This window comes from Nannobrachium achirus (genome assembly GCF_963921795.1).
Source record: "Nannobrachium achirus genome assembly, chromosome: 1".
NCBI classification, from domain to species: Eukaryota; Metazoa; Chordata; class Actinopteri; order Myctophiformes; family Myctophidae; genus Nannobrachium; species Nannobrachium achirus.
The window spans coordinates 69,574,386-69,586,888 of record NC_137810.1 but is presented as its reverse complement, the minus strand read 5'-3'; the positions used below and the strand labels follow the sequence as shown (position 1 = coordinate 69,586,888).

General features: G+C 43.2%; 1 protein-coding gene across 1 annotated transcript in view; it reads left to right on the top strand.

Moving 5' to 3' along the window:
* The window catches only part of LOC308289600 (ubiquitin carboxyl-terminal hydrolase 54-like), a gene marked incomplete at both ends in the record, with an annotated part of 78,536 nt that overhangs the window by 41,453 nt on the left and 24,580 nt on the right, over positions 1-12,503 (top strand). Inside the window, 5 exons of the mRNA XM_080731334.1 lie at positions 832-996; positions 1,748-1,891; positions 4,730-4,956; positions 5,747-5,970; positions 7,399-7,565. Coding sequence (XP_080587460.1) covers positions 832-996; positions 1,748-1,891; positions 4,730-4,956; positions 5,747-5,970; positions 7,399-7,565 — 927 coding nt within the window. The remainder of the gene's footprint in view (positions 1-831; positions 997-1,747; positions 1,892-4,729; positions 4,957-5,746; positions 5,971-7,398; positions 7,566-12,503) is intronic.

Below are 12,503 nucleotides of genomic sequence, written 5' to 3'. Positions count from 1 at the left end.
AATTTCGTCAAACAAAATAAAAACTAGACTAAAACGTTAGGGAGGGACTAGTGGAGAAGAGAGACATTTTATGTTTGGTTAAACTAGTGAAAATAGCTGATCTACAAGCATACAACGCCTCGCCATGTGTGCTTGTAGATAGGCTATTTTCACTACCTTTGTGCAACGGCCTTGTGTGATGAAGCAGGGCTTTACTTTGCGAAAAAACGTACACATTTGAAACTTGGAGATACGAGGTTTCTGCCCAACAGTTTATTTTTAGTTTTTATGACCTCCTCTGACTTTAATCGGGGAAAGCTCGCTTTTGCGAACGCCCATCATTTCGACCGGAGGGTTAGCGACTCACTCCACGGAGGTTAGGGTTAGGGTGAGGGTTAGAGTCGGGTGTCGAAAAGATGAGATGTAGTAACAGCGACACGCTCCCGTTTAATCTACCTATGAAGGTGGATTCTGCTTTTCAGTGGGAATGGAGTGGTTTCTTGCCATTTGCGAGTTTCTGCAAAAAATACACTCCATTCTCCATAAAAATTCGAAAGGCAAAACACCAAAAGAAACCAGCTGAAACGGCATACATACTCGTTATGTGCTCGTTAGTGCTAACCCTAATCAATGCATGCATACGAGACAGCATTGAACAACCACTTTAAACATGTACAAAATTACCGTCATAAACTTGATCTCTTGAGTATATTAACACAAACGTGTGTGTGTGTGTGTGTGTGTGTGTGTGTGTGTGTGTGTGTGTGTGTGTGTGTGTGTGTGTGTGTGTGTGTGTGTGTGTGTGTGTGTGTGTGTGTGTGTGTGTGTGTGTGTGTGTGTGTGTGTGTGCAGGTCGGGAGCCGTCCATCTCCAGTGACACGCGCACAGACTCGTCCACAGACAGCTACTCGTATCGACCCTGCGGGGTCGATACGCTGCACCATGAGGCCCCGGTCACCCACCTGTCACCCGACTCCTCCCAGGGCCCCGTCATCTGCACCAAACACACACACACAGGTACACACACACACACGCGCACACACACACACACACACACTCTGGCGATGGCGGAGGGAAACGATGCAAGGCACCAACCTGCTCACCGGGAGCAACTAGGGGTTCAGAGTCTTGTTCAAGGACACTTAGACGCTAACTCTGGGGGAGCCCGGGATCGAACTAGGAACCTTCCGGTTCCCAAGCGGCCGCTCTACCTCCTGAGCCCCTACACGCACCCACGCACTCACTGCAGGGATACATGGGGTCACAATATGGTGGCCATTCACTCTCACACGTTCATTGTAGCAGCCAATCCCATTCACTCGTTCAATGTACCAGCCAATATTCATTGTAGCAGCCAATCACATTCACTCGTTCATTTTACCAGCCAATCACATTCGCTTGTTCATTATACCAGCCAATCACATTCACTTGTTCATTATACCAGCCAATCACATTCACTTGTTCATTATACCAGCCAATCACATTCACTTGTTCATTATACCAGCCAATCACATTCACTCGTTCATTTTACCAGCCAATCAAATTCACTCGTTCATTTGACCAGCCAATCACATTCACGTGCTCATTGTAGCAGCCAATCATGTTCACCCGTTCATTGCACCAGCCAATCACATTCACTGGTTCATTGTACCAGCCAATCACAATCACTCGTTCAATGTACCAGCCAATCACCTCCTCTCATTCATTCTGCTCTCATTGTGTTGCATGACATCGGTGCCTCCCTGTTGTCATGGTTCCCGTTGATAAGGTTCCAGAGTGACGGGCAGTGAAGAGAGCCAACCGCCGTCTCTGAGGAAAGTGGGCGGGTCCGGAGACAGGAGGCGGAGCTCTAGTCGCCCCCGGCGACCAAAACCCGACAACGAGGCGTCCTCGGCCGGGTACCACAGCGAGGGTAGGCAGGGGGGGCGGGGCTACGAAGTGTGTTGGCCAATCCCGTGCTGCAGTAACAGTTTAGGGTTGGGATATATTCTAAACGATTCCCTCTTGACGATTCCTATATTATTATATTATTATTTTTATTAAAACATCTATAAAAATGTGGCCTTCGTTATAACGAATGGGTGAAGTATTCCCTATCTTGGCCCATTTGGGATCTCAGGACAACGGGGTAGAAAAAAGTTTCCCTGCTTTCTGTAGTTGCTTTTATACTGTATGACATCAGTGGTGGGGAAAAAGTCCTCAAATGAGTTAAGTTAAAGTATCAATATAAATACTATGTTACAAGTAAAATTCGAATTGAAAATGTACTTGAGTAAAAGAATGAAAGTATTGGTACCAAAGTGTACTTAAAGTACCAAAAGTAAAAGTAGAAAATGTTTGAAAATAGCAGATCTACAAGCTCACAATGTGCCGCGTTATGAGCTTGTAGATTGTCTATTTTCAAATAGCCACTGTATAAACAGGACTATGATATTATTTATCGTCGTTGTTGGGTGGAAACCTTGTATGTCCAAAACCGTTTGTTTGTTTGTTTTGTATGTATCATTTTTAAAATGATTTAAACTTGTGAAAACAGCCGATCTACAAGCACACAACGCCTTGCGGTGTGCTTGTAGATCTGCTGTTTTCACTACGGCCTTGTATAATGAAGCAGGGCTTTACTTTACGAAAGAACGTACAAATTTGAAACTTGGAGATATGAGGTTTCCGCCCGACAACGACATTATGTAAGTTTCCAGTCAGTCACATAGTGGCAACCTTGTCATCGTTGTCATGCAGCTGTCGTCATTTCCGTTTGAAATTCAGATCACTGTCAGCCATGTTGCATTTCCATTCAGTCAGCTTTGACATCGATCCTCTTTAAGCTCATCAATCTCACGGTTTTACCAACTTCTCCTTCATCAAATAGATTTTTAAATGTGTTAACTGTTTTACTGCTACGGACGTTACCCTTCGCCCCAATTCTGAACGTCGCTCGTCGCCAATACGGCCGTTCGTTCGTTTACCTTGTTGATGTCCGTAAGCTGATGAGGGGTTGCGCCGCCGTGTACAGTGAACACATCTGCCGCAATGATGCTCTAAAAAATCCATTATGCGTTAACATCAACGGAGACCAATTCACTTCCTTGTTGATTTCTCTGGCCCTGTGGCTTTGTGGCGAGTGACTGGTCTCAATGGATGGCAACTCAGAACGGCCAAATTCACATTCATTCTTGCATGACGCCGCCCTCTGCTGCCAGGTCCGCCAAAGTGCATGTTGCGCAATAAAAAATAAAAATAAAAAACGTCTATCTATCTACTATAACATCGCAAAGGTAAGCCGCTTTTTGCTGGCAAAAGACCCAATAAATAAATAAAACATCTGGCAGTAAAACTGTTAATGATGATCTTGCCCCAGCTGTACTTCGTCCTCAGGTGAAAGGGACAGGTACTAATAGAGTCGTAAAGGGATCTGCAAATGGCGACCACACGGTAGCAATGCACTTCTGGTCAGTCATCGTATTCAGTAAAACTGAGTTTTACTGAATAGGTGCTTTGTCTATCTACGTTTCTTTTTTTTCTTTCTCTTAGATTACTATTTCTATGCATGTATTGGTGTTGATGTATTGATTTATTGCCTTGTTTATTGCGACCGTAGGGAGCAAGTTTACTATGAGTACCGTCACAGCTTGACCGTATGTACTGTATGTATACGTGTAACGCCTGACACTGTGGTTCCCCTGACACATCACTGTGACATCACAGGTGACATCGCAGCGATGTCAGATACTCAGAGCAGGGATCTCCATATATAGGCATAAACAGGTGACATCGCAGTGATGTCAGATACTCAGAGGAGGGATCTCCATATGGGCATAAAATGGATTCTGTTAGGGATCTCCATATATGGGCATAAAAGGGATTAGTGATGTCAGATACTCAGAGCGGGGATCTCCATATATGGGCATAAAAGGGATCCTGTTAGGGATCTCCATATATGGGCATAAAAGGGATTGTATCCCAGATGATGGCCTGTTAGGAGAACCACACTAACAGAATCCATTTATGGCCAAGACAGATGGCGTGACCTCGCTTTTCACCCTTAGGCGTCTTACTGGTTGTGAATTGCTCTGGCTGGTTGTGAATTGCTCTGGATTAACCCATTTAGGCATAGAATTATTGAATGCTTTAAGCAGTGAAAAATAGCAGATATACAAGCTCACAGCGCGGGTGCCGCGCTGCGAGCTTGTAGATCTGCTATTTTTGAAAAAGTCGTGAAAATGTGTGCTAATCTTTGAATATATGTATTTTCAAAGCAAACGCTTTGTATCTCAAATTTTGCTTCTGGGTGGTCCCTGGAACTAAATATTTTGAGATGCGGGTCCGTGGCCAAATAAATATCAATTTGGGGGTCCTTCACATGAAAAGGTTTGAGAACCACTGACATAGTAGTCTCTCATGAACAGACTAACTGAGCTCCAGTTAAGTGAAAAGGACCTTTTCTTTGACGATGGCTGGCCAGATTACTGACATAGAAACATAGTTTTTTCAAAAAAAAATCTTAGAAGGATTCAAAAGACACTTATAGAATCGGGTCAAAATTCAAATTTTCACGATTTTTCAAAAATAGCAGATCTACAAGCTCGCAGCGCGGCACTCGGTGCCGCGCTGTGAGCTTGTATATCTGCTATTTTTCAATAGTTAAAAGCATAGAATAATGATACACAATAATGTGTACCTGTTCTGAATGGATTAAGAGTGTCTGCTAAATGTCTAAAATTGTAAATGTTCTCTCTCTCTCTTCCTCCAGGAGAGACCCTAAAGGAGCGCCAGGCTCCCCGCTCCTCTCTCCCCAGACCTTCCTCCGCCTCCACCTTCTTCTCCTCTTCCTCCTCCTCCTCCTCCACCTCCTCCTCTTCGTCCAGCCGGCTGAGAGACTTCCGGGAGAGCATGAGCAACCTGCTGCACAGCCGGCCGCTCCTCCACCACCTCTCCTCCTCCAACTCCAACTCCTCCAACTCGGCGGTAGTGGAAAAAGTACTAAAATTGTTTTACTTTGACTGGAATTATGATATCCACAAGTCTCCTGTGTCCCATGAGCCCTTGTGTGAAAGTGGGCATCACTTCTTGTTCCTCTTAAGGCCCTATCAGAGTACAGTATGCGGTGAAAGTCATCACCGCGCTATGACCTATGCTTTGTAATACATTTTTAGGTGATAGCTAGAAAACTACACCGCGGTGATGACTTAACTGCAGACTGTACTCTTGATAGGGCCAAGTTGTTTCATTCTGACACCTGAATCTCTGCATGGTGATTTGTTCAGTGATTTGAATCAGCTGTGTAGAGGAAGTACGCCCACATTTTCCCCCAGTAAGCTTGTTGGGAAACTTGTGGATACTTTAGCTATTGAAAAATAGCAGATATACAAGCTCACAGCGCAGCACGAGCTTGTATAATTATCCTCTATGTTTTAAAAATCATGAAAATGCAATTTTTTATATATATATTTTTCAAAGTGAACTTTTGTAACTCAAATATTTCTTTCTGGGGGTCCCTGGAACAACACATTTTGAGATGGGGGTCGGTGGCCAAATGCATGTAATTTTGGGGGTCCTTGACATGGAAAAAGGTTGAGAACCACTGATTTAGAAGAAGGATTTAGAAGAGATTTATAGAATTGGGCGACACAGATGAAAATTGGAAATACTCCAGTAGTGTAAAAACACAGCACAACTGTACTTACTGTAAGCACGGTACTTGAGTAAATGTAATTCGCTACTTACGTCACTCCTCCTCTGTCTCCGCTCCTCCTCCTCACACAAGCAGAACAAGCACAACGGCTCTGGCAGATGTGCGGCCTGGGAGAACGGAGCTGAGAGCAGCACCCGCAGCAATGAGCAGCAGCAGTCCAAGTGCGGTGCACCGCTGTCCGCCTGCGTCCCCTGTCCCCCGCAGCCATCTCTGTCCCCCACAGAGGGGGACAGTGGCAGCGGGACGGGGGACAGAGGCTCGGCGGGGGGGCGGTACCGACCGGCCTGGAGGCCCCGCAGGTATGGTGGACCCTGTCCCAATTCTTACCTCATTTACTGTATCTACTGTATCTGACCGACTACATCAAACTTGAAGTAGAATCGGGCAAATACTGTGGCATGGTCATGCTGGACCTCCATAAGGCATTCGGCCTGGAGGCCCCGCAGGTACAGCAGACCCTGTCCCAATTCTTACCACATTTACTGCCATTAAAAACAAAATAACTGCAATTTTCACGGTTGACTGCCGCGATTTTCACATAGGCGAGTTTCCCACTTTCGAACCAGTTTGTGTACATGACATGTATTATGTACTCGGAGAGCAATGTGTGAGGCTGCTTCGTAGACATACATCTCTTTGCAAATCAGTCCCTTCTGTGAGCTGTAGATTTCATCTCTTTTTCTCGTTTTGATGATTCAATCCTTTTCCTTGTTTTTGGTCCAGTGCGTGTCCGTTTGCGACTAGGCTACTAAAGACCCCAGCTTAATCCATGCTAGTGTCGCTGAGCTAGCAGCAGTGATGTTTACAAAGGAAGTAAATGGAACAGGAAGTCGTTAAAGAGAAATGGGTTGTTCCTAGTCTCGCGTGGCCAGACTGTTGCCTCCGCGATTTGGTCAAATGCTCCCAGCATACAGTCTGGCAGACGGAAATAGAAACGATGAGTGCGAGATGAAGCAGAAGTGAAGCCCCCACGTCACTTCCGCTTCAGTCTCACATCACACATATTTATCATTATATAAATAACAATCATATAAGCATGTTTAGCTTGCTGCTTAGCAGAAATTACATTTTAAAATATATTGTTTTGAACGTTAATGCTCGTTTTTGATACTCGCCGTTCGGGAGCTGCTGTTCCAGACTCTATATAGCATTCAGAGATTGTGGACTCTATATAGCATTCAGAGATTGTGGAATAGTTGTCTGGCTACGCGAGACTAGGTTGTTCCCATAGTTATTAGAAGAATAGAGAGGGCACCAGATATCCCCGCCCGTCCACTTGTATTGAGTTGCTCACCCAGTGCATGAAGCCAAATTTCACCCCTTCTTCCGGTTTTGAAACATGACGCAGTGGGGCCTAAGTGACGCGTTTTGCGTCATAAAGTTTGTTTATGGACGCGCTGGGGCTCCAAGTCATGAACGAGCACTTCTGCTATTAAGGCGCAGTCAATACAAAGAAGCCTAGATGCGCTTTCATGTTTCTGGCCCCATCTGTAAACAAGCTGCAGTACCTCAAACGGCCACGTGTCAATTTGGCTTCAGCCCTCCCCCTGGTGTCTGGGGGCTTGGTTGTTCTGGCCAAAAAGTTTAGGATCCGCTTCTGGTTTACTTAGTAACCGCGGAGCTGTGATCCGATTTTGGATTGTTTTTTTATAAATGAAAGCCTGGAGCCAAATGATATGAGTGACGCCAATTCTAATCGTCAAGTAAATAAAATGTCGTCACCACAGGGAGGCGCTGAACATTGACAGCATCTTCAACCGCGAGCGGCGCAGGCAGGCCGGCTACAGCCCGCTGGGAGGAGCGCCCCCTGCCTGCCTGGAGGACCAGGCCTCTCCTGAGGCGGACGCCCCACCCCGGGACCACCAGGCTCCTCCCACCGCGGGGGCGGGCAGTGGTGGGAAAAGTACTCACTTTTTTGAAGTAATAGTATCAATAGTGCAATGTAGAAATGCTATGTTACAAGTAAAACTACGGAATTAAAAATGTACTTGAGTAAGTACAAAAGTATTGGTATCAAAATAGAGTAGAAAGTACTCATTATGGAGAATGTCCCGTTTCACAAGTTTTCAGATGTATAAAATGTGAAATATAAAGATCGTTTAAACATAGCAGATCTACAAGCTCACAATGCGTCGCATCGCCACGCATTGTGGGCGTGTAGATCAGCTATTTTCAAATGGCCGAATTGCATACAGGGCAGAAGAGGTTAATGTATGTTTTGTAATAATAATCGAAATCTATGAGTAACTAAAGTTTTCAAATAAAAGTGTACTTAAGTACAGTACTTGAGTAAATGTATACCTAGGCCTGTCACAATTATTAGATAATCATATGACTAATCGCAGTTATTTGACAATCAGAATTATTTTGTCATCGTTTCCATGTTGAAAAATTGTGGAAATACCAGATCTACAAGCTCACGTCGTTTCGTGACGCTTTGTGAGCTTGTAGATCGCCTATTTCCACTATCAGTGTTCTTGTTATAAGTAGTGTTGCCCGATCACGTGATCGGATCGGCCGCCGATATGGCCGTTTTTATAAGATCGAGATCGGGAAAAAAATATCGGAAAAAAAAAAGAAAAGAAAAAACTTTTTTTTTTTTCTGGGAGTACTGAAAGTTACAGGTAAGGTGAATGCGATATGAAATGTAAGCTTACCATAATCACAGTAATCCTTAATCATTTTCAATCATATTCAAGGGCTTTTGGAGAAATGAGACAGACAGAGCACTGCAGATAGTAGGGCAGGAGAGAGGGGTCTACCAGCACCCCAATGACATGTTTTCGAAACCTGTTTTTTTTGGACCGTTATGATGTCTAGTTATGATTTCTGCTTGTTACCGTCGCCAACTAATACCCCATGGGGTTCATTTTTAACCTTTTCTCACAACTATTCCCAATCTGAACCATACAATGGTCATAACAGAAAATGCCTTAACGCTTGATGTAAACAACCTACAGGGACAAATGAACACACTTTTCTATATGATTTTGACCCAGGGAATTCATTAAAGTGGTTATTTTTAACATTTAAGCACATCTTGACCCTATTTCAGGACAGAAACTGCGAAAAATAACCCAAAATTGTTCAAAACACGTCTATACTTCTCTTTGTACAGATAAATTAAGGTGTATTCTTTTTATACCACAGGTTTTTTAGGACCCTTATGATGTCTAGTTATGATTTCTGCTTGTTGCCGTGGTCAACTAATGTCCCATGGGGTTAATTTTTAACCTTTTCTCACAACTATCCCCAATCTCAACCATACAATGGACATAACAGAAAATGCCATCACTCTTGATGTAAACAACCTACAGGGACAAATGAACACACTTTTCTATATGATTTTGACACAAGGAATTCATTTCCGGCATCATTTTTAACATTAAAGCACATCTTGACCCTATTTCAGGACAGAAACAGCAAAAAACTACCAGAAATGTTCAAAACACATCTATATTTCTCTTTGTACAAATACATTAACGTGTATTCTTTTTATACCACATGTTTTTTAGGACCCTTATGGTGTCTAGTTATGATTTCTTCTTGTTGCCGTGGTCAACTAATGTCCCATGGGGTTCATTTTTAACCTTTTTACATCTATCCCCAATCTGGACCATACAATGGACATAACAAAATGCCTTAACTCTTGAAGTAAACAACCTACAGGGACAAATGAACACATTTTTCTATATGATTTTGACACAAGGAATTTATTTACGTCATAATTTTTAACATTCAAGCACATCTTGACCCTATTTCAGGGCAGAAACAGCGTAAAACGACCAGAAAATGTTCAAAAACATCTATATTTCTCTTTGTACATATAAATATTAAGGTGTATTCTTTTTATACCACTTGTTTTTTGAACCCTAATGGTGTCTACTAGACAATATTGCTTCTTGTTGCCGTGGTCAATCAACGTGGCTTGGGGTTCATTTTAACCCTTTCTTACACCTATCCCCAAAACAAAACATAAGATGGAGATAATAGAAAATACCATAACTCTTGAAGTAAACAACATACAGAGACAAATCAACACATTTTCCCACATAATTTGCACCCAAGGAACTCATTAACGTGGTTATTATTAAGATTCAAGCACATTTTGACACTACTTCATGGCAGAAACTGCAAAAGATTTGCAGAAAATATTCAAATCACATCTTTATCTCTATATCTATATTCTCTTTGTACAACATTTCTAAGGTCACACGTCATGTTTCTTAGTACCCTAATGGTGTCTAGTGTCAAGATTTAGTAGTGTTGCCCAACTCATGTCCCATGGGGTTCATGTTTTTTCCCCAGATATGTTTTTGGGCTTTTATGCCTTTATTGACAGGACAGTAGACTGACAGGAAACAGGGAGAGAGAGTGACACGCAGCAAATCTGGACGGGCTCGGGGATCGAAACAGCGACCCACCGCAGGCTACACAAAACCTACTGTATGTGGGATGCGGCCCAGACCATTTTGAATCGATGTCCGTAAGTTATCAAAGAACAATTTCACTGGTCAGTGTCTTCCATCTCATCAAACTCCACCTCATCCTCTTCCGATATCATCATCATTATCATCACTGAGGACAGCCAACAGGTCAATGAGAGATTGGGGAAGAATTGGCCCACAAGACCAGACAGGCTCCAAAGTCCATCCTTCTGTCTTCTGCCACCCCTGACCTTCGTCATAGGTTTATGCCCCCACAAGATTGGCTCAGCTGCTGGCTTGTAACAGGCCACTCACTCCATAGTTCACCCGCTGGATGTGGGGGATGAGCATATTGGCAGAGGGGCAGGCAGGCAAAATGCACTCTAGACCTGCTGCAGAGGGTCTCGTCTTCACCCATCAGTTCATTCAGCATCTTGCTCCTAGCCTGGTCGACTGATGTCTCGCGTGCTTGATTTTACATCACACACGTGAAGGCTTCCAGCTGTTCCTGCACTTCCGGCTTCAACTTACACTCATTGCCCAGCCGGCTGTAGAATGATTGTTTCGATTATTGCTAAATATGGTCTCTCAAAATGTTGCATTATACATAATGCAACATTTTGAGAGAAATGCTTGGCGATGAGTGTAAGTTGAAGCCGGAAGTGCAGGAGCAGCTGGAAGCCTTCGCGTGTGTGATGTAAAATCAAGCACGTGATACATCAGTGAACTATGGTAGGAGCAAGATGCTGAATAAACTGGTGGGAGAAGACGAGACCCTCTTCAGCAGGTCTAGAGTGCATTTTGCCCACCTGCCCCTCTGCCAATATGCTCATCCCCCACATCCAGCGGGTGAACTATAGAGTGAGTGGCCTGTTACAAGCCAGCAGCTGAGCCAATCTTGTGGGGGCCTAAACCTATGACGAAGGTCAGGGGTGGCAGAAGACGGAAGGATGGACTTTGGAGCCTGTCTGGTCTTGTGGGCCAATTCTTCCCCAATCTCTCATTGACCTGTTGGCTGTCCTCAGTGATGATAATGATGATGATATCGGAAGAGGATGAGGTGGAGTTTGATGAGATGGAAGACACTGACCAGTGAAATTGTTTTTTGATAACTTACGGACATCGATTCAAAATGGTCTGGGCCGCATCCCACATACAGTAGGCTTTGTGTAGCCTGCGGTGGGTCGCTGTTTCGATCCCCGAGCCCGTCCAGATTTGCTGCGTGTCACTCTCTCTCCCTGTTTCCTGTCAGTCTACTGTCCTGTCAATAAAGGCATAAAAGCCCAAAAACATATCTGGGGAAAAAACATGAACCCCATGGGACATGAGTTGGGCAACACTACTAAATCTTGACACTAGACACCATTAGGGTACTAAGAAACATGACGTGTGACCTTAGAAATGTTGTACAAAGAGAATATAGATATAGAGATAAAGATGTGATTTGAATATTTTCTGCAAATCTTTTGCAGTTTCTGCCATGAAGTAGTGTCAAAATGTGCTTGAATCTTAATAATAACCACGTTAATGAGTTCCTTGGGTGCAAATTATGTGGGAAAATGTGTTGATTTGTCTCTGTATGTTGTTTACTTCAAGAGTTATGGTATTTTCTATTATCTCCATCTTATGTTTTGTTTTGGGGATAGGTGTAAGAAAGGGTTAAAATGAACCCCAAGCCACGTTGATTGACCACGGCAACAAGAAGCAATATTGTCTAGTAGACACCATTAGGGTTCAAAAAACAAGTGGTATAAAAAGAATACACCTTAATATTTATATGTACAAAGAGAAATATAGATGTTTTTGAACATTTTCTGGTCGTTTTACGCTGTTTCTGCCCTGAAATAGGGTCAAGATGTGCTTGAATGTTAAAAATGATGACGTAAATAAATTCCTTGTGTCAAAATCATATAGAAAAATGTGTTCATTTGTCCCTGTAGGTTGTTTACTTCAAGAGTTAAGGCATTTTGTTATGTCCATTGTATGGTCCAGATTGGGGATAGATGTAAAAAGGTTAAAAATGAACCCCATGGGACATTAGTTGACCACGGCAACAAGAAGAAATCATAACTAGACACCATAAGGGTCCTAAAAAACATGTGGTATAAAAAGAATACACGTTAATGTATTTGTACAAAGAGAAATATAGATGTGTTTTGAACATTTCTGGTCGTTTTTTGCTGTTTCTGTCCTGAAATAGGGTCAAGATGTGCTTTAATGTTAAAAATGATGCCGGAAATGAATTCCTTGTGTCAAAATCATATAGAAAAGTGTGTTCATTTGTCCCTGTAGGTTGTTTACATCAAGAGTGATGGCATTTTCTGTTATGTCCATTGTATGGTTGAGATTGGGGATAGTTGTGAGAAAAGGTTAAAAATTAACCCCATGGGACATTAGTTGACCAC